The sequence below is a fragment of the Watersipora subatra genome, chromosome 6, assembly GCF_963576615.1.
Source record: "Watersipora subatra chromosome 6, tzWatSuba1.1, whole genome shotgun sequence".
NCBI classification, from domain to species: Eukaryota; Metazoa; Bryozoa; class Gymnolaemata; order Cheilostomatida; family Watersiporidae; genus Watersipora; species Watersipora subatra.
This window is the reverse complement of record NC_088713.1, coordinates 62,268,490-62,295,973: the sequence shown is the minus strand read 5'-3', so window position 1 is coordinate 62,295,973 and position 27,484 is coordinate 62,268,490. Positions and strand designations below refer to the sequence as shown.

General features: G+C 37.5%; 2 protein-coding genes across 7 annotated transcripts in view; one reads left to right on the top strand and one right to left on the bottom strand.

Moving 5' to 3' along the window:
- LOC137398939 (protein transport protein Sec16B-like) overlaps window positions 1–20,220 on the top strand; it is a 37,326-nt gene extending 17,106 nt beyond the window's left edge. For 3 of the 6 annotated variants that reach the window (XM_068085101.1, XM_068085102.1, XM_068085100.1), the window contains 15 exons: window positions 96–181; window positions 1,357–1,497; window positions 1,995–2,109; window positions 2,214–2,345; window positions 3,062–3,172; window positions 6,055–6,544; window positions 6,625–6,744; window positions 7,800–7,882; window positions 9,384–9,620; window positions 10,607–10,681; window positions 11,792–11,924; window positions 13,754–13,942; window positions 14,690–14,892; window positions 17,653–17,919; window positions 19,365–20,220. In XM_068085101.1, the coding sequence (XP_067941202.1) occupies window positions 96–181; window positions 1,357–1,497; window positions 1,995–2,109; window positions 2,214–2,345; window positions 3,062–3,172; window positions 6,055–6,544; window positions 6,625–6,744; window positions 7,800–7,882; window positions 9,384–9,620; window positions 10,607–10,681; window positions 11,792–11,924; window positions 13,754–13,942; window positions 14,690–14,892; window positions 17,653–17,919; window positions 19,365–19,496 (2,514 nt within the window). In that variant the 3' untranslated portion in view covers window positions 19,497–20,220. The remainder of the gene's footprint in view (window positions 1–95; window positions 182–1,356; window positions 1,498–1,994; window positions 2,110–2,213; window positions 2,346–3,061; window positions 3,173–6,054; window positions 6,545–6,624; window positions 6,745–7,799; window positions 7,883–9,383; window positions 9,621–10,606; window positions 10,682–11,791; window positions 11,925–13,753; window positions 13,943–14,689; window positions 14,893–17,652; window positions 17,920–19,364) is intronic. The other 3 variants (XM_068085103.1, XM_068085104.1, XM_068085105.1) reach the window with 3 other exon arrangements.
- Window positions 20,174–27,484, bottom strand: part of LOC137398941 (innexin unc-9-like) — a 27,216-nt gene continuing 19,905 nt past the window's right edge. Inside the window, exons 6-9 of the mRNA XM_068085107.1 lie at window positions 23,732–23,832; window positions 22,854–23,029; window positions 21,575–21,694; window positions 20,174–20,866 (exon numbers count right to left, since the gene is read on the bottom strand). Of these exons, the coding sequence (XP_067941208.1) occupies window positions 20,746–20,866; window positions 21,575–21,694; window positions 22,854–23,029; window positions 23,732–23,832 (518 nt within the window). The 3' untranslated portion in view covers window positions 20,174–20,745. The remainder of the gene's footprint in view (window positions 20,867–21,574; window positions 21,695–22,853; window positions 23,030–23,731; window positions 23,833–27,484) is intronic.

Below are 27,484 nucleotides of genomic sequence, written 5' to 3'. Positions count from 1 at the left end.
ATGTATGTTAGTATGCTTTTAGCAAAAGCATACTAATGTGTCAATAATATATAGTGTGATTGTAGGGAATGTAGGTAATGTCTTTTATTTTACAGCACCCTGAGGATGGGTGGGGCACCTGGCGCCCTCACTTGGCAATGATGTTATGTAACCCATCATCTGACTCTGAACTGAACACTAAGTAAGTACTGAGGAAGGTTAAACACATGTGCTTATTTAAGATTTGAACCGGCTTTGCGCATGGTAATGGTAATTGTGTGGTTTCAACTGCATGGGTGTTTCCTGCAAAGAAAACAGCTACAGGATAGTTGCTGCTCAATAGTTTTAGTCATGGCTTGTCCTTCTCTAGTATCTTGAAAGATTTCACACTCTTTTAGTCATAATTTAAAAGCTTTTAGAAAGATTATACCCTCAGTTTTACTTCAACATCACTACATAAACTTTCTACTTGTTAGCAGTTTGACTAAGTGCTTGCTAGTGTCTATCTCTACTTCTCAGTGCTTGTAAGCACTTATCAGTGCTTGTCAGTAGTGCTTGTCAGTGCCTGCCAGTACTTGTCAGTGTCTGCCAGTACTTGTCAGTGTCTGCCAATGCTTGCCAGTGCCTGGTAGTGTTTGTAAACGCTTGTCAGGGCTATTGAGATTTAGGCAGCCGGAAATCTTAGATTCTCTACACATCGGGAGTTCGCGGTTGTGTACATGGGAGGAGTTTGTATTACAACTGTGAATCCATCAAAGTTTTAGGAGAATCATGTAGTTCAAGTTTGTCAAGGTCATTTATGCCTTGAATGTGGTACACGATAACTGAGTACTGTGGGGTCTGTTGACAAGAGTTAGTTTCTGTATGGCAATTTATCAACAGAAGTCATAGCTTTATAAATGTTTCAACATTTTAGGCCATGGTCATCATATACTTGTTTTATAATACAAGCATTTGGTGTTTACTAACATGTCTTTCAGGTGCATTTGCAAGCTTTTGCATAGGCTATTTATCACATCAGTCACATATAGTCCAAAGTGGTATGGAGAAGATAAATTTAAGTGTATGGATATAAGCCTAAACAAATGCTTATAGCTTACCCCGTTTCGTGGTAGATGCTTTTTGGCCTTTTGCTACAGCTGCAACGCCTCTTAATGGTACACATACGGATTCCAAATGCAGTCATAATTAAGCTTGCTGCTTATAGTAGTTTCTACTTGGTAAAACATTGTCGAGCATACAGGTATTAAATTGTAAACAGATAAGTCTGACATCATAGATTTGTAACAGGTACTCTAATGGTTATCTGTCGCGCACAGTTGTTATAATACGCAATTGTTTTATTACCCTTCAGTTCACTGCTGTTGTCGTTTGCAGGTCAATAACCTCTCTCGGAGATGCCCTCGCCGCTAGAGGTCTCCTACACGCCAGTCACTTCTGCTACCTCATGGCAGGGCTGCCTCTCGAGCCCTACACAAAGAAATCTGCTAAACTCTCCATGCTTGGTATTCCAAGCGGGTGAGTGCTGTCAAGCTTCTTCATTCCATCAGTTTTTGTCTTCTCATTTCTTTCTCTTACATCTTTTACAAAAGATTTTTTTTTCGCTTGAGATGGCCAGAGGGTTTTTGCTTCCTGTATTTCTTGTTCAACATAATCCTCCCCCACTGTTTGAGTCTTGGGAGCTTGACTGAATGTGATTTAGTCGTAGTTGTCTTTTCTTTCCTGTTCTGTTCGTTATATGAATATTTTCTTTGCTGCACTTACTATGTAGTATATTTTATTGCTGTTGGTTAATTTTATGTTTCCGTTTAGTTTTCTGTTGGAATTTTCAGATTAATTCTTAATCTGATCATTAAGCTTTTTTCTGGCTATCTTTAGTTGAGATAATATTCTTGGCTAGTATCAAAATAATAATATCATATGGTATCATAATAATAATATCATCAAGATATATACGCTGTTGTGTATATTTATAAGCGAGGCTCATGTTCTTACATATATTGGTATTTACATAGAGTATCCATAGAAGAATATACACAGCCAGATGCTCTAGAGCTCACAGAGATATACGAGTATGCTAGGAGTCTTGCTGGAGAGGTCGATGTTATACCTCATCTCCAAATATGTAAAGTAAGAGCAAGCAATCGTTGTCGGTGCTTTGTTGGAGTTGTCAGTTTTGTAGTGGGATAACTTCTTATAAATGTCACGTATGTTTTTATTGATGGTATTTGTAGTTCTTTCACGCTAGACGACAGGTAGACCAAGGTCAACCTACGGAAGCACTCGCCTATCTAGAAGCAATTGCCAATAAAGTCTCTCCCCGCCCGGAGCTTTTCTCCTGGGCATTTATGTCTCAGCTTCATTCCGTGAGTTGTCTTGCCTTACTATTGTTGTTATTAATAATTACTATTATTGTTACTAGTATTCTGACAGTCTAGTGTGTCATGAGAGACCATGAGATGTGTCAAAGTACTGAGAATAAATATGCGCACAACTATTCAGAAATGGTGCAAGGTGAACATTTACTGACGGTGTTAGAGTGTCAGGCTGCCAAGCCGAATTGTGTTCGAATCGCGTATCGAGCAATATTTTATCCCAACTTGTAATCATGGCTTTGAAGGAGCGGACGCACGGCTCTTATTATAGTAAAGATTACCTTTTTATAATAAGAGCCGTGCGCTGGCAGTTCTGTGCGTCATGAGAAACCATCATGTGTAATAACTATGTGCATAATTATTCTTAGATGTAGAAGAGTGATCTAATGGCGTAGCGGTAGTGTGCCTGGCTTTAAGCGCGGATACCTGAGTTTGATTCCCAGGCAAGGCAATCTTTTTCTTAACGCTCTTAGCGTGCCTTTACCTGAACACATCTCTTACAGCATAGATTATTCATTTAATAGATCTTAGTCCGTTAAAATCTCATGTTTCGTCTAGACGACTGCTGGTTGGATTTATCGTAATAATGCCTGTTCATGTCAAACTAGTAAACTGTAGTTGCTTCCTCTTGCATGTGCCAGTGTTTCAAATGCCTGTCCTTTTAAATGGGCTGTTAAATTTGATTGGTCAATTGTTCGTGTTTCCAGCTGGCGGAGAAGCTGAAGTACCATGACGCTGAAGCCACTTATGTGAGAGATGGGCGGAGCTTAGAGCTAGAGTGGATTACGGCACTCGCTACAAGCCTACAAGCCAAATTGGTTGGTTTAATCTTTTTATTTTTTGTTCTTTTCATTCTGTTTGATGTAAACCACTAACATAGTCAGAATTGTCAAGTTGATGCCAACTGTTCAGTTTCCCTCTCAGCTACCCAGAGGTCTTTCACTTCTTCTTTCATTAGAACTGGTTATTTGTGTTTTGTTGACACCTGCTATAGGTGGCAGCGCACGCTATATGTTAACGCCTGCTGTAAGTGACAACATATGTCATGGTAGCATCTCCTGTAAGTGACGGCATATGCTATGGCAGTATCTTTTGCAAGTGACAGAATATGTTATGGCAGCACCTTCTGCAAGTGACAGCAGTTGCTATGGTAACACCATTGCATTGACCTCTTTTGGGATTGATGGAATGTTCAGCGCTGGGATTTACTGTCAGCCCTAGCTTATGCCACACCCATGTCACTCTGTGAAAGTGTTTGCTGTTCTGACACCTGTTGTATGCCCACACACGCCATGTTGCATTGATACGTTTTGTGTAGCAGCGTCTCCGGCATTTCACATGTTCTGACAACTGCTTTACATACCTAATAACAAAGGTATTGGTTTGATTTCTGCTTGTGATTTAGAGTACAGTCGTTTCGATGCTTAGTTTATATATATATATACATATATATACACATGTAATATATAGTACATAGATATTTTATATATATAATTACACTTGATAGTTTATGTAAATGTACATGTATATATATATATATATATATATATATATATACGGTGTATAGTCTGGATTATATACATGTATATGCCTCTATTATATATACATATATGTTTATACACTCATGCTACAGACAGTAGTGTTTCGGCTATTGAAGCCTCATCAGTGCAGCTCAGAGCTTAGGCAAGGGTCACAAGTCCCATTACCAATGAGAGTTGACTTCCTGCCATGAAACAACTAAGTTGCCTCACAGACTTTAAGAAAGTCAATGTGCTGACACCAGAGTGCTCAAATCACAAAAGTGATGAGCTTTGCACAAAGGCTAATAGTGCTGCGCCTCTCACACAGAGCTCAACCAAACCGAAGTGAGGGAGCATATACTCATGCTACAGACAGTACTGTTTCGGCTATTGAAGCCGCATCAGTGTATATACATTATATATACTGTATATATATACTGTATATTTATATATAATATATATCTATACAATATATATGTATACACAATATTTATATACAATATATATATACCGGTATGTACATTTTTATTTATGCAGCTATATATTTATATTTCTGTATATTTATGCCGATATACTTAAATATATATAAATAAATATATACATTTAGCTATAATATAGCTCTCATAACATGATGCCATATTTCAGTTGAATCCTGAATTACGATCAGCATACAAATCTTTTGACATGCAATATGGTCTTGATCAGATATTTCTCTCAGCGTATGAAGTGGTTTCCAGAGTGTCACGCGTCAAGGTTTTTGAAATCACTTTGTAATTCTCCTTCACATGGTCAGGTCTGCAGACTTTGAATAATATTGAACACTGCTTTACACATCCCTTCAATACTTTCAAAATCGTAGCTTCCAGGAAGACCAATGCGGGTAGTAATAGTAATAAAAACAAGACAACGGTAATGCTTTCCGAAGAATTTAATAACGAATTTATAAGCATAAACAGAAGTCTCAAATCAACTCAAGTTATCAGGTAGTTGAGTCATGTTAAGAAAAGAAAGTCGGAGACAAGCAAAAGTGTAACAGAAGACTATCATAATTCGATAAAATTCGAGAACTTATTCAATGTAAAGCAAAATAATATAGATAAGTTATGTTAGTGTAAGGTTCATGTAGCCTGAGGTAGATTAGCTCTATATTTCTGTTGGGACATCTACCTATACACCAACCTTTTTCATGTCACCAAGGCTACATATCCGTTTGCCTGTCTCTAACATTCCTTGTTCTTCTTGTTTTTATTTATTTAGATTTCAAATTTAGTTTTTATATTTATATATATTTATTATGTATTTATCATAACATAATCATACATTACTGCATGATTGCAGTAATGTAATAATGCATATGTATTACCTATAATAATATAATGCGTATGATTACCTCAAGCTATTAGCGATAAGTGTTAAAATGTGAAATGAATTAAAATTGTAACAATATATTTTTATAAAAGTCTTTGCTCTAATATACTAGACTTTTAACATATGAAGCAAGTAACAAAATAGATTAACTTCATGTATTGAGGGGCAAATCATGGTTATTATCATATCTCTACCTGCGTATGCATGCCTCTGTTATTCTGCTCATCTTGACTGTCTCCAATTTCATTTAGTATTGCAATTCTTCTGAAATAGTATGTGTCCCAAATAGTACATGCAGGGTAAACTGGCAGGCTATTGGAACGTTTCGTGTTTTCATAAATGTATAATTTTAAGCTATGTTCTCTTTTCATTTATACTTCATTATAAAAAGCGTATAATATTGTATTATATTTAAGTCTTGGTGATTTTATGCCAGTATTCATTAGGTTGGTCACATCTCATCACGATTGCAAGTCTGACCTCGTTCTTAATAAACTTGTACTATTTAGCCAGGGTTATTAGCCAATCATAACGCAGTATGTTAGGTTACCTCGTGTGTAACGCACCGTTGTCGGTGTTTTAAACATCAGCAGAAGACTTGTACAATAACCTTTTTTTGAAAACATCACACACTAATATATTTAACAGGACTTGTGGATTAATCTGAGAGGCCCGTTAAGACAAGCATTTCCGTTATGTTAGGAGTTTGGTATCACAAAAAGGTCATTCTACAGTTTTTTTTACTAAGTGCTGAGTCAATGTTGTAGAGTGCATACCATACAGCGGTACAAAACTATATCTTATTATTTTAGGCCATCTCAGCATCTGGGGAGGTAGTAGGCTCTCCGTTACATGAGAGAAGAGATATGCTGGATCAGCCAGACGCAAGTGCCGGATTTGGAAATCAAGGCACAGTACCGTGTGACCCTGCGCCACCCGTACAGGACCACCACAATCAAAATGTGGATGCTACAACTTATAATGACAGTGCAAACACAATTGACAAACACCAGCAAGTGGCCAATGTAGCTGGTGACTACCCAAATGCTACAGAGACACATAATATCGTTCATAAAGTCACTAGCACCACAGACATTTTGCAACAAGTGACTGACATGAATAACACATATCAGCAAGTGCCCGACACATATCAGCAAGTGCCCGACACTGCTAGCACCTATCAACAACTGCCAAGTACCAATTATGAGCAGCAGCCAGAGGAGCCTGCCAATTATGAGCCACCTGTCAGCGGCTACAACTATCAGACACCCTCATCCCATGATCAGCAAAATTCTTGGCAAGGTTAGTCGAGTGATTTGTGTTGTTTAAAAGTCTCTGTTCTGTAGCGTTCGCTTATTAAACATTGTGAATTTCATTGATAGCATCTTGTCAGATGGAAATTCAAAACACAGACTATAGTCTAGGATCCTATAATCAACCAGAAGTCATTACACAATATGAGAATCAAGGCTACACAATTGACCAAAATAAAGATAACGCTGGTAAATTCTTATTAAATTGTTACATTATTCTAAATTATAAATATTATAATTTATAAGTTATTACAGTGTTTCCTTCATAACAAGTCCCTCAGTCTTTATCTTGTAGTCATTTCAAAAATATGATTTCGTATAAAACCACATTTAATTTCTTTACAATTTTATCTTTATAAGGTCATAAACTAAACTGACGGCATTGTTTCATATCATTAATTTGTTAAAATGAAGGAATCACTTTACTCCATCTTCTGTTGAATCCGCACACAGAGTTACTTGTGAATTGAAACAGATGCTCGTAAAATGAGAACAAATTTTGCTAGATTTAAAATTGCTATGCAACATTTTATTGTTGGGTTTGGATTTCTAAACTAGGTCAATTTTTTTAATGTCAACTGCCATTTTTTGTTTTCAATTCATAAAATAATACTTAGTGGTTAAGTATTGCAGTTTCCTCATTTTAGTCCTTTCTCGCACTCCTTATTTATGACAGACCAGACACTCTCTAGCAAGTGTCTCGCATTCCTTATCTATGACAGACCAGACACTCTCTAGCAAGTGTCTCGCACTCCTTATTTATGACAGACCAGACACTCTCTAGCAAGTGTCTCGCACTCCTTACCCATGACAGACCAGACACTCTCTAGCAAGTGTCTCGCATTCCTTATCTATGACAGACCAGACACTCTCTAGCAAGTGTCTCGCACTCCTTACCCATGACAGACCAGACACTCTCTAGCAAGTGTCTCGCACTCCTTATCCATGACAGACCAGACACTCTCTAGCAAGTGTCTCGCACTCCTTATCCATGACAGACCAGACACTCTCTAGCAAATGTGCCCAAGTTACCATAACTTTTTAAACAGACCACACCACATAGTGTAAACTCTGAGGAAACAAATATTTGCCTGTAGGGTCTCGAAGTAGATAAATTATTGAGAACTAACTAGTCTCAGATGTTCGTATCTTACCATAACAGAGGATCCTAAAATCCAGCCTGTATTTGCAGTGATTTTATGGTGTTTATATGCAGTTTTAAGTTCTTAGCTTAATATTTGTAGCTCCATTAGACAGGCCTTCAGAAGGAGACGTACCCAGTTTTCAGCCTGCAGCTCCTGAGAACTCCAGCTATCAAGCACAACAGGTACATGTTAGGGACTTCAACGTGCGGTTGCTTTTGAGTTTGTAAGGTTATCCTTTAGTAGTCTGCGGGTGTTTTTAAAGGGCGACTAAACACACCGACAATACGCGTCATATGCGTAGCCAATTCGTTGTCGAAGCGTCGCGTCTAAATGATTTACAGAAAAAACTCATGCATCTGTAATTGGCCGAAAAATTTGATTTCCAGCATAATCTCAAATTCATTTTATTATTTTATAATGCCAGTTAAGTTCATTTAAGATTTGTTTTTAAATGGCACTGGAGCTTTGCATAAACAATTTCACTTGTAACAGATGTACAATATGTGTAGCCGACTAGTGTATATTGTGCTTTTTCATAAAGCTTTCCAAATTATTCTTTAGATAATTAAATCTGTTGGAATCTGGTTTTTTTAATCTAAAATTGTCTATATTGTCTTGATTTTTATCTTTTTCTCTTTGAGTAAAAATATAGCAATGCAAACGTTATTACCATCATGAATTGTTGATGAGATAGCCGGACAAGAGTGGTACTAGAAACTCCAGCAAGGACGTCACGGCTTTTACACAACATACAAAAATTGTCATTGGCCCACATCATGAGTACTTTGGTAACGTCACTGCGTTTAGATGAAGCAAATATGTACGCTATTTTGTCGGTGCGTGTAGACAGGCTATATTACTTGTCCTTGTCATATAATATATGTATGAAATGTATGTATGAGTCATGTTATGACTTATACATACTTTTCTCAATCTCTCCGGTTCTTCTTCTCTCCATGTCTGTCCAGTTAATGCGGGTACAATGTAGTGTACAATGTACTGTACAATTTAGTGTACAATGTAGTGTACAATGTAGTGTACAATTTAGTGTACAATGTAGTGTACAATTTAGTGTACAAATTAGTGTACAATGTAGTGTACAATTTAGTGTACAATGTAGTGTACAAATTAGTGTACAAATTAGTGTACAATGTAGTGTACAATGTAGTGTACAATGTTGAGGCATAAATTTGATTTCATATATTTTTATCAGCTATACAGTCGAAGTCAAATGTAAATAATATTCTTAGTGCAAAGGGTTAAAGTTGGACTGCTTTGGACATGAGTTGACTAGATGAAATCTTATTGGCAATAACTCAACAATTCTGCTGCTATAAATTCTTTAAACCGAAACTAGTATAATCCCGCTGTCGGGAAATGTTTAGCGAACGACTAGCTTTCATTCAGTCATTGCAATGGAATGTTTTAAGCGAGACAGGCAGACGGACAGCCCGTGATGGAAAATTACCCACAATAATATTTCATTCACTCACATTTCACTCATCACATATCACTAACATTGCTCTATGGGAAAGGAATTTAGGTTTATGTACTTAGTCCTAAAAGATAAATTAAGGTTAGATATAATACGCAGTGTATGTGTCCCTTTTAGTGCAATACTGTATATGTCATGTCTGTGCCATAAAGAGATTCTCTATGTCTGTGCAATTCTTCAATTTTCAGCCAGTAAGTGTGCCCTCTACTAACAGTACTAGTAACTATGGTGCTGGGTTTTCTTATTCCTCTTCCGCCCCGTACGGTGCTCCTCCCGGTGCTCAGGCTATGGATGTCCAGTATCCTACCAGCCAACCCCCTACTAGCCAACCCCCTACTAGCCAACCCCCTCTCTCGAGGAACCTAGCAAAAACTGCATCTAGTCGGCAGCTTTCCACCAGCGGCAGCAACAAGTCTCTCGCCGAGGTAGGTTAGACGCTAGACACTTTTTCCTGTTGCTCTACTGCGTGTACGGATCTTTGATCTAAGGCTAATAAATTAGAATTGGCTTGAACTTATGCTAAATTGTCTGTCATCAGGTGGGAGTGGGTGTGTGTGTGTCTCGGTGCCAGCTTTTAGATAGTTCTGCTGGCAACACTGCATGTTGGTGTTCATCTCACGTGTTACTTGTCAAGCTTATCAAAGAGAAAAGAGAGATGGAGAAGTTGGCTCAGAAGCTAGCAGAATTGAGTAAAAAGAATGCAACTCCTCATCATCGAGGCCTTGCCATGGTAAAACAGTGTGTCCACTACTGCTCTTTCTTTTTCTTTATTAGCAGTTGACGCTGATTCCCCGATTTTTCACTTCGCTTGCCTCACTACCCACTGCATTTCTTTTATATGGTTTAGTAGCCGCAGTATCTCTGGAAGACATTCGCTTTTCTAGTGTATAGTGACTCGTGTTGTACTTATACTTTATTTAGGAGTTGTCTATCACCGTGTAGTGCTCTTTGAGAGCTTCATTCCTTATTCACATCGCAAAGTTTCTATCCAAAAGTCAGCAAGTTGATGGCATGAAATCGAATCCATGCACTGAATATTACGGATAGAACTTTGTATCGTATATATGGTATATATCGTATATATTTTCTATATATGGTTACCCTTTTGGCTGCCATGAGTTCCATACTCCGGTTAGCTTAGAAAGCTGTGTTTGTCTGTATCTACTTGGGTTGTATATTTCTATCTATTAAATGACAGTTAATCAATGGCATGTTTAGACAACTCCTGAGTTGCTTCGTAATCAAACATGTATGTAACAAAGTACAACGGGATGTCGTCTATCACCAAGTTGTGTTGATAGATAAGTCTGCTATACATTACTATGGAAATATGATGACATCTATGATAGACTTTTCTGTCAGCACATTTTTCATGACCTTGCGCCCTCACCTACTACACTTTCTGTTACAGGGACAGCATACAAGCCCCGCTCCTGACAAGGAACCAACAGCATCAATCAAGTCTGAAGAAGCAGCTACCAAAGCTGTAAGTTGACAACCATTGAGGAAACTCTCTCCTGTATCTTGAACAGTTATACCTCGATTAGCTTAATGCGTTCCGGGACCAAGCTCATATGCCAATTTTCCCGTATCACTTATCAATTTTTCTTGTATAAATTACTAGATACAAATTAATCTGTTCCCATCTCTAAATAAACCACCCAAAAATATGATATTACGATGGAACGACATATTATTAATTATTCTAATACACCTGTTTTTTCCTTCACGACAGACGGTAGCTGTTAACGGCAGTGGGAGAGAGACTTGACAGCAACACATTTAGTTCGCTGCACTTTTATGATGCTACAGAACATAAACTTTAACCTAACTGAACTTGGCTCACTCTACACACACTTGAAGATATATTTTAATCTCACGAATAATATAATAATATAATATACGAAACATAACTATAAGTTAGCTTTCATTTTCATTTTTTTATGTTTTTTTTATGACCCACTTTTTGGCTTGCTTTCATCTTCACTTTTAGCCAACCTTTTTAAAACTTTTCAAACTGATCTGACGATATTTTGCTCATATCTCAAATTTCTCGCATGTTGGGACACTAATATATCGAGGTATGACTGTATTTTTGTTATCTATTATAAGGGTCTGCCCTAGCCTGAGTATATCTCCTAGCCTGTGAGGCTACCCTAGTGTGAGTGTTTCCCCTAACTTAGGTGTATGTGTCTTCCTTTGCATGAGTGCCTGCTCCAATCTGTAGGATTTTTGTAGCTTTCAGAGTTTTTTAGCATAGCAAACATCTACTGACTTGAGCTTGTTTTAGCTCAAGTTAGTAGATGATAGTTAGCCATACCTCGAGGGCCTAACCTAGTCTGGGGGCCTGATTTAATCTTCTTTACTATTAGGGTCTTCTTTAACTTCCTGAGGCACTTTTTAGCAATAGTATGTTGGCCTGCTGAAGTTTGATGATATACGCATATCTGAGTGTCTGCCTTCGTATGGAGGGACATTAGAACTTACGCATGTCTGAGTGTCTGCCTTCGTATGGAGGGACATTAGAACTTACGCATGTCTGAGTGTCTGCCTTCGTATGGAGGGACATTAGAACTTACGCATGTTTGTTTTACAGAGATCTTCTCCGGCTAAATCCAGTTTTGGGTTTGGAATCGGTTCACTCTTCTCCAAGATTCTACCCAAGGGAAAGAATGAGATTATTCTTCCTGATGATTCCAAACAGTCTATAGTCTGGGATGATAAACTTAGTGAGTAGACATGTACTCGCTATTATAAAAAGTGTTTAATTGGATTCAAAATAAATTGGTATAAATGTATTTTTCAATTTACAAATTAAGCTTCTGTTACTAGACCTATTTATCGGTTGATTCGTTACTTAATAGTAATAATAATAGTAATAATACTAATAATAATAATAATGATATTCATAATAGTAATGATAATATTAATAATAATAATAATTGTAATAATAGTAGTAATAATAATAGTAATAATAATATTAATAGTTATAATAATATAATAATATTAATAATAGTAATAATAATAGTAATAATGATAATAATAATAGTAATGATAATATGTTAGTAAGAATAATAAAGATATTTTTGTATGTTTGCATCCTTTGATGGTAGCTACAGTGATAGGGTCAAAGTCTGAAGACTTTGTGACGAAGTCAACTCATTCTAGGGTATTAGAAACAGCTATTTCTTTTTGTTCACAATGAAAGGCTTCTGATAACTACTACTCTGATATTGTTTATCGAACAGCGATAAGTATGTCATGAGACTTAGTTTAACATTGATGACATGTCACACGAGGTGATCAGACAACTAGAGCAACATTTGTATAGTTGAACAGTTAGGCTGTCATGATGACCTATAAAATGGATTGTTTAGAGGTTCTTTTTCACATGAATAAAGTTACAAGTCTGCTTGGAAAACTTACAAGGGGTAGAAGAATTCGTTTTACAGTGAATTATGTTCCCATTCTATTAGTTTGCGAATACATCTATGGAATCGGCGGTAGTAGTAGCAATAGTTATAAACTTTCTGAGCGTTCTTTGTTTTGGGATGACCAACTTTCTATCTGAAGTCGTTAGCCGATCGCTGCTTCGGCTGCAATCTGTGACCCTTTTCTGAATTCTTGTTGAAGGATTATTTTTTGCTGTCAACACAGTAGTTGCTATTGGACGGTTCACTTCAGCAGCTATTACGGTAACAAGTATTTGATTTTTAAACACAAACATATTCAAAACAAATTTCAAGATAAAACGATCTCGAATTTATCCTTGGAGTGGATTAACCGAGGCAAGCTTGTCAGCAAGTCATTAGCATTATGTGTAAGCGTTACCTGCATGCCTCACATGTGACTGTCATAAGTAAGAGGCATTATGGGTTGGCAGCAAGTTTAGAGGCAGCAGACATTTTATAATATTAAAATAATATTATAATCAGTAGGCGGAAAAGACATACGAGCGCAAAAAATTGGTCATGAACAATAGATTTTATATGTGTAAGGGGGGTGGACGCGTCTCATTTGTATTTCAATCATGTATCCCTCGTAGGAGACTTGAGCTAGTTTATGCCTTGGATGGTGTATGTGAGACTTCGTGATAACCAAGTCATGGAGGGTCCATTGACAGTGGAGAACTGTATGCGTGGTTTGATATTTTTATAAATATTTTATGTTTGTAGCCAACGTTAACTAGACACTTATAACACACGCCTTTTGCATATGCTACAAATGTTTTTATTTGGTTCATTAGTCGGTCATCCTCTAATTGATAGGGTGATTGCCATGTTGGTCACATTTATGAAAGCCGTATGTAGGAATAACTCCCAACTATTTGAGTATGGATGGGTTTACACTAATGATTACTGCAGACGCTAATTCAAATTAGCTGTCACTTTTCTACAGTTTATCACGCGTAACCCTTTTTGACTGTAAATAGATATTCTAAAAGGGTTATCAACGTTCCTTTACTGACAGACTACTTGTCATTTGGGAGAACTATGGATAGATTCTTACCAGCTACCAAACCTGCTCCCCTTTGAAATGACCGATTGTATTTTTATAGAAAAGTGGGTCGACACTCAGAGCGATGGAACGGAGGCGCCAAAGGCGGCCCCTCCACCCACTGACATGACCCTCGGTCGCAGTTCTCCTGCTGTAGGCCATAACTCTTCTATACCCGCCCCGCAACCCGCTGGGGGTAATCTCTACTCACGCAAGAAAGGAAAAGGCTCCAAATATGTTGACGTTATGGGTGAGGAATTCTTTTGACCCCAGAATGAAATGTATCGATGTCATGTCTATATGCTGCTCTATTGCTCCATGTAAAATTAATAGATGTGTAGGGTTTATATGTCATTATACATAGATGTATCTTCTATAATGTACTTTCGATAGTGCTGTAGCTGTGTCGTTTGCAAGAGATATATTTTGCAATGTAATCAATGCGATGTTTCTGCAATATTCAATTAAATTTGATGAAAAAATTTAAAATGTATTAGCCATAAATTTTCCGTAGTTTGGAAATATTGCAGTATGCTGTGGCTCATGTCAACCGAAAGCGAATGCTTTAGTAATCTTTTCACAGAAAGTTTGTTCGATAAGAAGGCATCTACAATTTGATAAACTAAACAGTGATAATATATCACAAGTCACATAAAGTTGCTGATCTATTTGAGTTGACATTTATGCTCGTAGCTTACATCTGTTGTTGATGTACATGCATGTTGGAATGATTAGGATTTGTTTCAAAAGACAGGCTAAAACAACTTCTCTACTCTGTAACCCTATTTGTGAAATAGGTAGACTCTGTGACCCCCCATACATGAAGGTCATTTATTCTGGGATCATCATTTGAGATAGTAAAATCTCAGACTCATCGCTAATCTAAAAAGAAAGGATAGCCCTAACCAGAAGCTTGCGTTTTTTCAGACTAAATATTTGGTAGCCCGAGAATTGCAGTCTTAGCATTGCAGTAGTATTTCTGTTCTTTCTTTTGCAGGCAAAACTGCGGGCACATCTCTGACGCCCATACCGCAGCACTTGTTTGATGTGACTCCCCGCTCCACCCCCACAAGCAGTATATTTACTCCTACACCAAGTTCAGATGAGAATGGAGATAGTCTTCCTGCTCCAGAAGCAGCACCAGAGATGACTGGTGATTCACAGCATTTTCAACCGCAATATGACGAATTCGATGCCCAGGTAAGAGACCTATTTATACTCTCTCTGGTTAGCTTATCCATGCGAGCTAGCTTATCTGTCACCAGGGGGAGCTTCTCCCTTTGGTGACAAGTAAGTCTCGCTATCATACTGTCATTGAGTCTTATTGGCTCACTTGTGAGTAGTCACTCCTTGTTTCAACTAGCTACTACTAGTGATATCATCTACTTCTAACAGACATAAGCTATTGTTTTGCAATTCTAGAGAGTAGCCCTTTTAATACGAAAATAAAATTATAATAATTTTGTATAAAATGTTCAGCGACACCGTACATGGATAAAGAAATATTCATCTTTTTTATATGAATTTATATTATAGTAGGCGGGAAGCATGGCTGAATTTGTCTATAGTTTAGGAGCTACCCAGGAGTTGTGTTTCCTTTTAGTGAGTCTAGTCAGGTCAGCCATGAGTGGTTATAATTAAATAAGTTTAAAATTGAAGTAAAATCTTTAAAATTACTGTTACATCGTGAGTATTTCTTTCAGTTCCTAGTTTCCTGGTTTACACGAAGACGAATTCTTCACGAAACCTTGTAACAGTATTTTTTGGTCCTAAGCGATGGATCTGTTTAGGTTTCATGGTGTTCAATTGTGTGAGGCAATCGATATGATTGGCTAGTTATAGCTTTTGTCGTCTCCTTATTGGATGAAGTAGGTGTATGCTATTGGTCATTATTTGAGGTTTCATGTTGATCAAGCAGTGTTAGGTTTCATTAGGAGAGGGTCGATATGATCGGGCAGTCATAACTTGTTTTGGCTCTCTCTTAGATGAAGTTAGATTAATTCCGTCGGTCAATTGCTAAAGGAAAAGCCATTTATTCACCACTTTTGGTCTATGTATGCAGATTCAGAGTAATGAGAATAATAAATTTTTATTAATGGTAAAAATGTCTCAATCAAAAATTTACACAGATTCCTAATACAGGAAGATAATATCCGTGTGGTCTCAAGAGTAAATGATATTCATTGAATGAATCAGTAAGTAGGGAGAATTGGCTTGACCTGTTTAGGGGAGGGATGGCTGCCCTGACATAACTAATGTTAGATTTCATCTAACGTTTTGTTGGCGTTTTTGTCTTTGTGTCAACTAGGCATACGTCTTAGCAAAGGGAGTGCCAGGAGTGGGGAGGTTTGCTAATGAAACGTTTATTTAACTTTTGACCTTGCACATGATTGTGATGATACAGATCAGCTTTGCCAGTTAATAAACTCAAATCAAATGTCCGACAGTTTACTCCAAACATATGACAGCATAAATGTCGTCCCATGTCTTGAACATGTACTAGCAGCGTTGCTACGTGCTTGGAGTGAGCATCTCTCTAATTCATTCGTTCATCAGCAGTTTGGTGACAAGAGAATGCTTTTGGCTGGCTCTACGAGCAGCTTCACTCGTGTGCTGTTTACTCCGATGTCATTTCAGATATCTCTTGTTCAACGGTTTTAAGTGGTAGATGAGTTGGAGAAGTTGATCCCACTAAATTCATTCGAAGCAGGATAGATTTTTATGTTCCATAGACTAGATACTTCTCAAGGCTGACATCAATTTCGGTCGTCCTAGTATCATTGTCATTCACCATATTGGTTTGTTGGTCCTTTTTTCCACGAGTATTGCAGACCAAGGCCCATGCATTTCATAGTTTATGCTGATCTCGTACCCTTGTTCTGCTGACTGTCTGTTTACACTGAGGCGGCAGGGTTTCTAGTTTGGCAGCTCCCACAGGGGACTACAAGTCGGTTTCATTCCGTCAGAAAGTTTGTCATATTTGAGAAGGGATGGTAGTTGAAGCTGTCCCATGATAATACCAGTGGATTTTGCAGAATTTCCTCTGACAGTTTATTTCTTGTAAAAGAAATTTCTGTTTTGGCAGCAGAGCGAGCTTTTATAAAATAGATGATGTACATTCATGTCTGCACTGTTATTTTGTATTTAGTTGTATTTATATATTCAAGTATATTTATATGTATTAAGTTGTATTTATATGTATTTAGTTGTATTTATATGTATTCAGTTGTATTTATATGTATTTAGTTGTATTTATATATTCAAGTATATTTATATGTATTAAGTTGTATTTATATGTATTTAGTTGTATTTATATGTATTTTTTGTATTTATAAGTATTTAGTTGTTTTTCCTTCGTATATGTTCCTGTTTAACCATCCCTGGACAGTGTTGGTTTACTCATCCTTGCTAGGTCATAGCTGAACATTCAGAATAAAGTGTCCCGAGCCTGAGTTTTTCTACCTGAAAAAAATGCATGCGCCTACAGTGTAAGTCTTTATCATGCCCTACTCACATGTACAGTGGAGGTCTTTATCATGCCCTACTCGCATGTACAGTGGAGGTCTTTATCATGCCCTACTCACACGTACAGTGGAGGTCTTTATCATGCCTTACTCGCATGTACAGTGGAGGTCGTTATCATGCCCTACTCGCGCGTACAGTGTAGGTCTTCATCATGTCGTACAGTGGAGGTCTTTATCATGCCCTACAGTGGAGGTCTTTATCATGTCGTACAGTGGAGGTCTTTATCATGCCCTACAGTGGAGGTCTTTATCATGCCCTACTCGCGCGTACAGTGTAGGTCTTCATCATGTCGTACAGTGGAGGTCTTTATCATGTCGTACAGTGGAGGTCTTTATCATGCCCTACAGTGGAGGTCTTTATCATGCCCTACAGTGGAGGTCTTTATCATGCCCTACTCACACTCCAGTTTTTTATTATCAACATTCTTCTTTTTAGATGCCCCGCAATACTTCAATGGCATCTCTTGAGGTACAAAATATAATGGGCGGGCCACCTAACAGCCCACAAGCCCCACCCGTAAACACGCAAGTTCCACCCACAAACATGCAAGCCCCACCCACTAGCATGCAAGCTCCACCCACTAGCATGCATGCTCCACCCACAGGCATGCATGCTCCACCCACCAACACACATGCTCCTCCTATGAGTACGTTACCTCCACCAGCTAGTGCCGATGTTCAACCAGCCAGTCAACACACAAATGTAAGTCGAGTTTGAATTTCACTAATTGCTATATGGGTAATTCGGTGTGAAGCAGATGTGACAAACATGTTAGCGTCTGATTAGGAGAACCTAAATTTTCTCAACACTGCTTGGGTCTCGAGTGTTTAGCTCGTGTTCAAATACATTCCCATTGAGTGGGCTGATCCATGAGAAGACACTTGGTGCACCCTGTTGCTTTTCAGTTTATAAGAAATTTTTTTTAAACACTCGTTTGTAGTTGCAGTGGAATGCTAAATAAGCTAGACGCCTTTTTTGGAAAAAAGAACATTTTCATTTACAACATTACATAGTTACTCATTGTGAATTTAGTTTATAGCCATAAATTATATATTAAATCTAGCCTTATTTTGTCCTTATTTCAAATATATAAATCAAACAGCTGTAGAATTACGTTTCTGGATGAGTATGTAGTCTAAATTGTGAACATTTCATATTTTGATAATTGAAGATAGCAATCTGTACAGATATGATCCGCATACAATTTTATTTGCTTGTTTTAAGTCATTTACATGTTTTAAGTCATTTACATGTTTTTCAACGAAGGGTCCAGTTTATTTTACACATCGCTTTATAAAGGCAATTTTATTGATGCGCCTCCAGTGTCATGTCTGATGTGATGGCAGTGTCATGTTTGATATGCTGCTAGTGTCATGTATGATGTTCTGTCAGTGTCATGTCTGATGTGATGGCAGTGTCATGTCTAATATGCTGCTAGTGTCATGTCTGATGTGATGGCAGTGTCATGTCTGATGTGCTGTCAGTGTCATGTCTGATGTGCTGCTAGTGTCATGTCTGATGTGCTGCTAGTGTCATGTCTGATGTGCTGTCAGTGTCATGTCTGATGTGCTGCTAGTGTCATGTCTGATGTGCTGCTAGTGTCATGTCTGATGAGCTGCTAGTGTCATGTCTGATGAGCTGTCAGTATCATGTCTTATGTCTGTCAGTGTCATGTCTGATGTGCTGCTAGTGTCATGGCTTATGTGCTTTCAGTGTCATTGTCTGATGTGCTGCCAGTGTCATGTCTGATGCGTTGCTAGTGTCATGTCTGATATGCTGCCAGTGTCATGTCTGATGTGCTGCCAGTGTCATGTCTGATGTGCTGTTAGTGTCATACACTTATGTGCTGCTAGTGTCATATCTTATGTGCTGTCAGTGTCATGTCTGATGTGCTGCCAGTGTCATGTCTGATGTGTTGCTAGTGTCATGTCTGATGTGCTGTCAGTGTCATGTCTGATGTGTTGCTAGTGTCATTCTAATTTACAGAAGTTTTCCTGATTAACATTTTTTGTTTTATTCTTTTGTTGATCAACTTGACATTTTGGTATTTTCTCTTCACACAAACAATTTGCAAAAAATGTGTGAAAATGGAACAGCTCAATATTTATACCAGTGAGATCAAGCTGCTGATGGTTTGCTCTTTGTAGTCTGAAGATAATATTGCCAGTCAACCTAGCGGACCACCAAGGATGTTCAACCCCTCACAGTTCAAAATGCCTAGCGCCGCCCCGGGAGGTAGGACCGGCACCCTATCTTCTCGAAATCGCTACCCAAAATAGACTGTGATCTATCGGTGCCACTCATGACACACGGATTGTCGCTATAGAGTCAGCCCTCTTGCCTGTCTCGCCCAGTGGTTTATAGTTATTTCCCCTCGGTATTACCGCGATGCAATAATCCATTATGGAATTTTATTTTTGCACATCGCTTAGCATTCCCCAGAGTTTTATATAGGTAAAGGTCATTTTCAGGCTTTCCAATGCGCTGTCAACCTAGCAAAGGTTGGTGGCGAGGCTGTCTCCTGCTGCCTTCCTATACATTGTTGCTTTATCTCCGTGCTGTTAAGTTTTATATTATGAATATTTGATTTTTATTTATGTGACATAGTAGGTGATATTTATGACTGTACTTCAACTGTATTGGCGGCGTACTGTCTTTTTTTCTGATAGCTTTAGGGAGGCGTTTAAGTTGCCTCCTTGAGTCACGGCCATTGTTGCCAAAAATAATAATAGGTCTGCTTGCTTATCATGGGAGTTGTCTAGCCTTTGATCAGCCTGATTGTTTTAATTGGACATTTGGTGAGATCAAGCTGATGTCACTAACAATACTTTGAGTGTCACATCTACTTTTTTGTTGCACTCATCTTTGATTGGCTCAGTACACGTGTCTGTTGCATTTTATTGTACCAGAGAAAATAATTCGGACAATGGTGGATACGATTTTTTTTAATTTACTTTATTTAGCATTGCGTACATCTCATGTGAATAAATAGATGTTATATAATGTGTCAAGGTCATATAATTTCTTTGGTGGTGAATGCGACAGCAGGCGTAGTGCCACATGCTAATAGTCATGCAGCTTTCTAATCACCAGCTATAACATTCCCAGTCAATATGTGCAGTGCTTTTGACCCTCAGACATTACAATCTACACCTAAAGACTTCATCAACACAATGCAACGCTTTACGGTTATTGTCTGCCCTTGCTTATCATAGCTGATAACATTATGTTTTCAATGTCATGGCCCCGTCAGTGAAAACAAATTTGTACATGGAGGGAACATAAAAAGCAATAATAAAATAAAAAACAATTATTTGAAAATTAGCTAAATTTATGGCATTTTACTCTTAGCACCCGAATAGTGAAAGTTGTTAGTTATTATAAACAATGAATATATGGCTGTTTAGGTATATATAAGCGTAGGAAGGTGCCTCATCGGTAAGCAGTTGCTACTAAAGATTATCATAGTCATCGTAATATAAATCTAATCAATTCTATTAAAATTAGTTCTGTCAGCTGGTTAGATTTTTAAACATCTTTGGGTGCTGGTAGCTCATCAACACTCTTAGACCGATAGGAGACAAATCTATCCCAAAGTGAGCAGACGACTTCCGCCGTTGTCAGGTCAGTCACTTGGATGGCCATCATTCTGTAACAGTTACACACAGAGTTGTCTGACCTTTAGTCTAAGCATTCAGCTGTAGCGGGCATTATGTTACAAGAGCTGTTTTTATTTCGTCATAGTTATGTTTGCTATTTGTTTTTGTTATAGTTTGCTTGATGGCAAGATTGGGATTTGTCTTCACCTGCATCACCATTCAGCTTTTAGCTGAATTTATATCTATGCATCACTCCATTTGTAATACAAATAGACTTAATTTAATAGTACAAAACAGACTTAATTTAGGTATTACTTGCTAATCATTTCAGTATTACATTTAAACACTTTTATAGTTGTTTTATTTTGTTTCTTAATTTATTTGACCTGCACAAAAAATTTCCCTCACGATATGAAGTTTGAAAGTTACAGTCGTTTGACAAAGTTTGAAAACCCTTACAGTTGTTTTATTTTTTCTCGTAATTTATTTATGCTGCGCAAAACACTTCTCTCATGATATGAAGTTTGAAAGTTAGAATGGTAAATGTCGTATATGGTAAATAAAACTAAATTTTCCTTGCAAAGGTTTTTATTATCCGTGCAACGCCGATCATTCACTTAGAATATATACAAAGTTGAGTCCTCAGAACCCATGTACAAGTCATGTATATGTATTAAATTCAGGCTGTGTAGTTTTAGGGATATTTCATGGCTCTGTCATCTCTAGCAACCAACAAGATAGATAATGTATGAACTCACCTGAGAACAAACACTCCATCTTGTCTAAGGTATCTGTTTGTGAACTCTTTGACGAGTTGTCTTTCCTGATCCGAGGCGCCATCTAGTCGGTGCATAACCTTGAGGTACTTTCCCACCCACCTGAGTTGAAAAGTTGAGTTATCAGTTAACCAACAAAAATTTCCTGACCTACAGGGCCTCACTAGTAATGTGCTAGTAATAATGGTATATGACTAAAGGTTAAAATGATGCCATCAGAAACAATGTAGTTTAACTGTGTACAAATAACGATAATGAATTTGGAACAATTGAAAAGTCGCCGCTGTCTATCAAAGATTAATTATAAATCCAAGTTGGTCCTTAAAAAGTTATTGGAGCACCCTTGACTAAGTTGTCTAGAGACCCTGTCCTGTGGACAACAGGTTAGAATTCAATTCCTAAAAAACCCACTTGTCGCGACAGGAAGGTTATCTGACATTAAGTTGCTTATTATAACTAGGCATAGACTCCTACAGATTCAGCTAAGATCACAGAGCAGCAATGCTCTTAAAAGAGTGCGCAGCCAATATCATATATCATAGTCGATCTTCGAGGAACTGCCCACACACGGACTTCGAGGAACTGCCCACACACAAACTTCGAGGAACTGCCCACACCACACACAGACTTCGAGGAACTGCCCACACACAGACTTCGAGGAACTGCCCACACACAGACTTCGAGGAACTGCCCACACCACACACAGACTTCGAGGAACTGCCCACACACAGACTTCGAGGAACTGCCCACACACAGACTTTGAGGAACTGCCACACACAGAGAAATTTTAATTTGTGGAAACACGCTGATAATCTGTTCTCATTTTCCAGCCAATTTGTGTGACTGACAACTTCACTTACAAATGAGTTCATCTGTTCATCTGAGCTTAGTATTGATATTACACACCCATAGATATATTCATATGTAATCTTCATCGGTTATTAGTGCTAGCTTGTTTTGCGTGAGAAAATGGAACTGCACTTAATTTACTCTGATTGGTGGCCTAGACCAAACAATTGTTTGCAAGTTAAAAAAGTTATATCATCCATTCCGCCAAATCTTTTGAACATCTTTTGTTAGTTGAAAATGAGTGTTTTTTAAATTTACTTGCTATTCCAAATTTTGGTAAAATTTCCTTGATTTCTGGCTATTGATTGGTTATTGGCTATTGATAGACTACTGGCTATTGATTGATATTGGCTATTGATTGATTATTGGCTATTGATTGATTATTAGCTAGTGCAGCATAGCTTGTACAGACCTAACATTGCTGTTGGGCAAGAGAGTCATGCACCAGACAAGAAAACCGAAGGCAGAAACGGCTATGACGAAGACAAGCCACCACCAGAGGAAGAGGTAGATCTTCTCGTTGAAGAGGTTCCAGGGAAGTACACATTGTACTGTGTAGGTTTGTAAGTTCGCCCCCATCTTTCTCAGCTACAAAAACAGTAAATGGCTTAAAAACGTGTCAAGAAAACTTTAATTCCAAATTTGTTCAGTGCTTCCTAAATTATGCATATGCATGCAGATAGAGGCGCAGCTTAACGCACTGTTAACCAGTCTGCCTAATCGCATGAAGGTTTACCGGTGTTTTCAATCACATGGCATGTACTGCACATGTTTACATATGCTTGTGTTCAATCATACGGTATGTATGGTCAATGGTCAATCACATCACATGTGTGTTTAAAAGTGTATTTCTCACTTTCTCATCTATTGATTCAACACCAAGGTGAGCAAACAAACATTCTAATTTAACTAAATACTTTTTTCAATAGAATTTTGAAAAGTACTTGTTTAAGCTTGTCAGCACAATGTACAAAGCTGATTAGTGCCTTGCATGGATAAAGTTGGTAGAGTTGTCTCATCACAAGTAGATATATGAGATGTGATATATGCTATTATTTGATATTATATAAATTTGATTAACCAATCAGAGCTAAGAAAAAGTTGAATATGTAAGAACAAGTACTATCAGGTTTCAACAAAGTTTTCGGTGTACAAAACTGTCACTTGCCATCACATGTCAGTTTTACATCTTAGTGTCATGCCAACAAGCTTCCAGTTTTAATTAGTTTGTGTTATTATACAGCCATTGAACATCTTATAGAATTGTGAGCAAAGGAATAATGGACTCACCACAAAGTCGCATAGAGTTACTCTAGGAAAGAAAGGAGACGCCTCCCAATCTTTGTTTTGAGCCAAGTTTGAGAGCACCTGCAGTCCATAGAGATGGTATCCTGCAAAATACATGATCAGATACAAAGTCAAAATTAAAACCAGTGAAAACAGAGCGTGAATAAACTTTAAACCATCAGCAAAGATGCTATACAGAAAAAGTGCGATTGTCGAGACAACTAATAATTATTATTAATCATAGTTATCATTTAATGTGAATTAAGGTCAAGGTCAAGGCGCATTAAATTGTATTGAGATATCCAAACAGTTCTTATGATACTAAAAAAACAAAAAAGATGAGTAAGAAATTATCATATACAAAAACAAATAAAATAAATTGTATTTTACAAATTATATAGCTAATTCAAACAGGTTTAAAAAGAATTGATTCAACATTTTTTGATCGTTGTAAACTAATAATATTATACAAACAGATTTATTGAGTAAGAAATATTCATATTCAAAAAATAAAAACAATAAATTAAAGTTCATTTAGCCACTTTAAAAAGTTTGTAAAAAAATTAATTTAATATTTGTAAATGTGTAATCATTTTTCTTATCTTCTTTCAACCAATTTATATTGCAGGACACAAGAATATTAGCAATACTATATCACTCTCTCATAAATATTATGATGTAAATACTCTCTTGTATGTAATCAGGCCAATGGCTTAACAGATGATCAGCTATTAGTTGTTAGGCGTTGTTATCTTTATGGTTTAGTAGTTAGTAAAAACCAGGCTAGTACTTAGTTCTAGTAGCTGTCAGCAGATGACCCATTGTGAAACAATTGGACCAGCTGTAACTTTTGCAAAGTTTTTTTCAATTTTTTGCGACTGTGGAGTCTTCCCATGGAAGCTTCATGCGAGGTATGTGAATAGGACACAGGCGTATCCAGTCCTTATCATATAGCAGGAAATGTTACATCCTGGCAAGAATTGAGCAACATGTCATGAGCTGTCAGTCAGACCATGATAGCTCACTTGCCTGATGTTGTCATTCATGGAAAAATCAACAATGGGGCTAGATTGCAAACAAAATAGAAAGCAATCACTGTCGTAGAAATGGCAGCCTATATAAATTCACATGTATAAACCTATGTCTATGACAGATGTATTCATTCGTTCCCATATTTTAGTTCATTGACCGGATTGGTTACCTGAGTCAGCTGCCTAAAATAATAGACCTTCACTGCTATTACTGATGCCTCTATTTGTTGAACCGTGTATTTATTTAATTTTTCTAACACCAATAATACAATAAGATTATAATGACCAGAGTAACTGGCACGACTCTAGAAATAATAGTGCCTCTCTTTTGAATGACTTTTTAGTGAAATTTTACATTTAATTACGCACTATTAATAGTATTCTGGCAGTCTAGTGATCCATGAGATATTTTCAGGTGTAGTAATTATACATACATATATTCTGGAACAAGGTTTTCGTGTTTCATGACCACCAAATGTGAAACCCATTTGGTGGTCGCGAAACGTCTCATTAAAAAAACTGATGGTGAACACTAGGTGTTCTGAAAACTGGTGACTGTGATCCCTGACCTCCAAAAGCCTTATTGGTCTGCCTCCTATCCGAAGTCACTATTGAAATTTGGAAAAATTACATCCTACAAGATTCAAACTCACAACAATCAGTTTGCTAGACCAACATTTACCAACTGCAGCAATCGTTGCTAACAGGATTGCTGCAGTAGCTAGGCGCTGTAAGTTTGAACCCCGTACGATGTGATTTTGTTTCAACCTTCAACAGTGACTTCAGACAGATGGACAGACAGACAGACAGATGGATGGACAACACCCTTATTATAGTAAAGATTAATTTGCTTAGAATCCTAAACCAGCAGATTTTCTGTATAGTCATTCTTCATTCTTTAGTCATTCTTTCACAAGACTTTTAAGGCTGGTTCACCCTATCTTGGAGTTGTTGCCACAATACTTGGGTAGTCATCGATGATAACAATGTTTAAACTATCACAAACCCATCCACGTTTGCATCAGAAAATACTGCGTGACGTAGTGTTCTCTTTTTTGGCGAAGAAACCTCTGTTTTCTGGTGCTAGAATCAAATACCAGATCTGCAGCAAATATCATAAACAGAAATTGAAAAGGCGTCGTCAATGCTCGGCGAAATATTGGGAAAGTTTGACAGCAGCAAACTTTTTCAACATATCCGTGCTGCTTCGTCGATGCTATTGGTTTACGGTGGACATAGTTGACGATGAACACCGAAAGGACAACTCCAACATATGGCGATATAATAGTGTGAACCAGGCTTTAGGGGTAATTAACACTTGTTATGATGTTGACTGTGTCATGAAGACAAGCCTCTTGACACGGTACAATCTCTTATCTATATGTATGAATATCAGGGTTTGTTTTTTGTACTTTATGTTCAGTTATTATTAAAGCTTCAGATTAAAGTCTAGCAATGAAGGATCCGCATAGCAGAGGGTTTGATCTTGAAACCTCCCGTTCACAAGGTAATAACTTAACCTATTGAGGTACATGGGATACAAGGAGCAGATACTCATTATCTGGGTTTAAATATGCATAACAACACTGTGTTACACGCAACGTCACTAAAGCTTGCTCTCAGGGCTCTTATTAGTAAGTTTAGCAACATGAATACTAGCTTACTCGAATTAGCCAGTAGCAACTACATTACCTGTCTCGGTTTATAAGCTATTTTTAATACCCATGCAACTCCGGACATTCATCTAGTTGTTATTATAAATATTTGCATTATTATTATTATTGTTATTGAGATCTCTCAGCTTGTTTTGGCTACTACACAGCTATCACACCTAATATTTGATAAATAGTAACTTCCCTATAGTGTGCACTATATTAAGGATTATAGACATCGCAAAGAGAGAGGGACGACTGAGTGAAGGGAAAAACTAGAGAAAGTGACAAAGTATGCCTAAGCGTTAGAAGTGAACTGGGTGTTGGTCTACCAAGGCGAATATCTTGAGCTCTAATCCCATATGGTGCAGTCTTTTTCTAACATCCAACCTTGGCTTTGAACAGACAAATGAATGGACACAGTTATTGTTATAGTAAAGACTGTTATTATTGTTATTATTGTTAATGTTGGGACGAATACATATCAATTACCAAATACCCTCGTCAACCCTATCATGGTAAACAAGCTTTCTACTAAAGCTTCTCTACTCGGTAGTACCATAAAGTTAAGCAAAAAATTTACTTTTGTAAGTGAGGAGTTGTGTCTACTTGCAGCTGTTATTGCTACGGCAGCTGCTTTTCATACTTCAATATTTTGGCATTTCAATCGCAAATAACTCTCTCGGTGTCAACTACTAATTTCATTTGGCGGTTGAGATGTCTGCTGATGTCCTTGTAGCAAGTGGAACCAGGCTATCTGCAGTCTCTAGTCAGAGACGAAGAGACTTAAACAGTCAGTTTCTGGTTGTACCGATAGCGAATCAAATTACATCAATTGCATTGATAACGCATCAAATTACAGCGGTGGTTGTATATGGTGGTCGTGTTCTTCTATAATCGTGGTCTATAAATCACTCAGGCATGAGAAAGCTACAGGTTGAGATTATGCCATAATTTAAGTGCAGTAATTTAGGTAAGTCCCAGATTTTGAACAACTGCTGAAACAATATTTGGCAAATTTACGAAATTCGGAAAAATTCGGAAATGCTCACGCTGGTGTTAACACAGCAGTC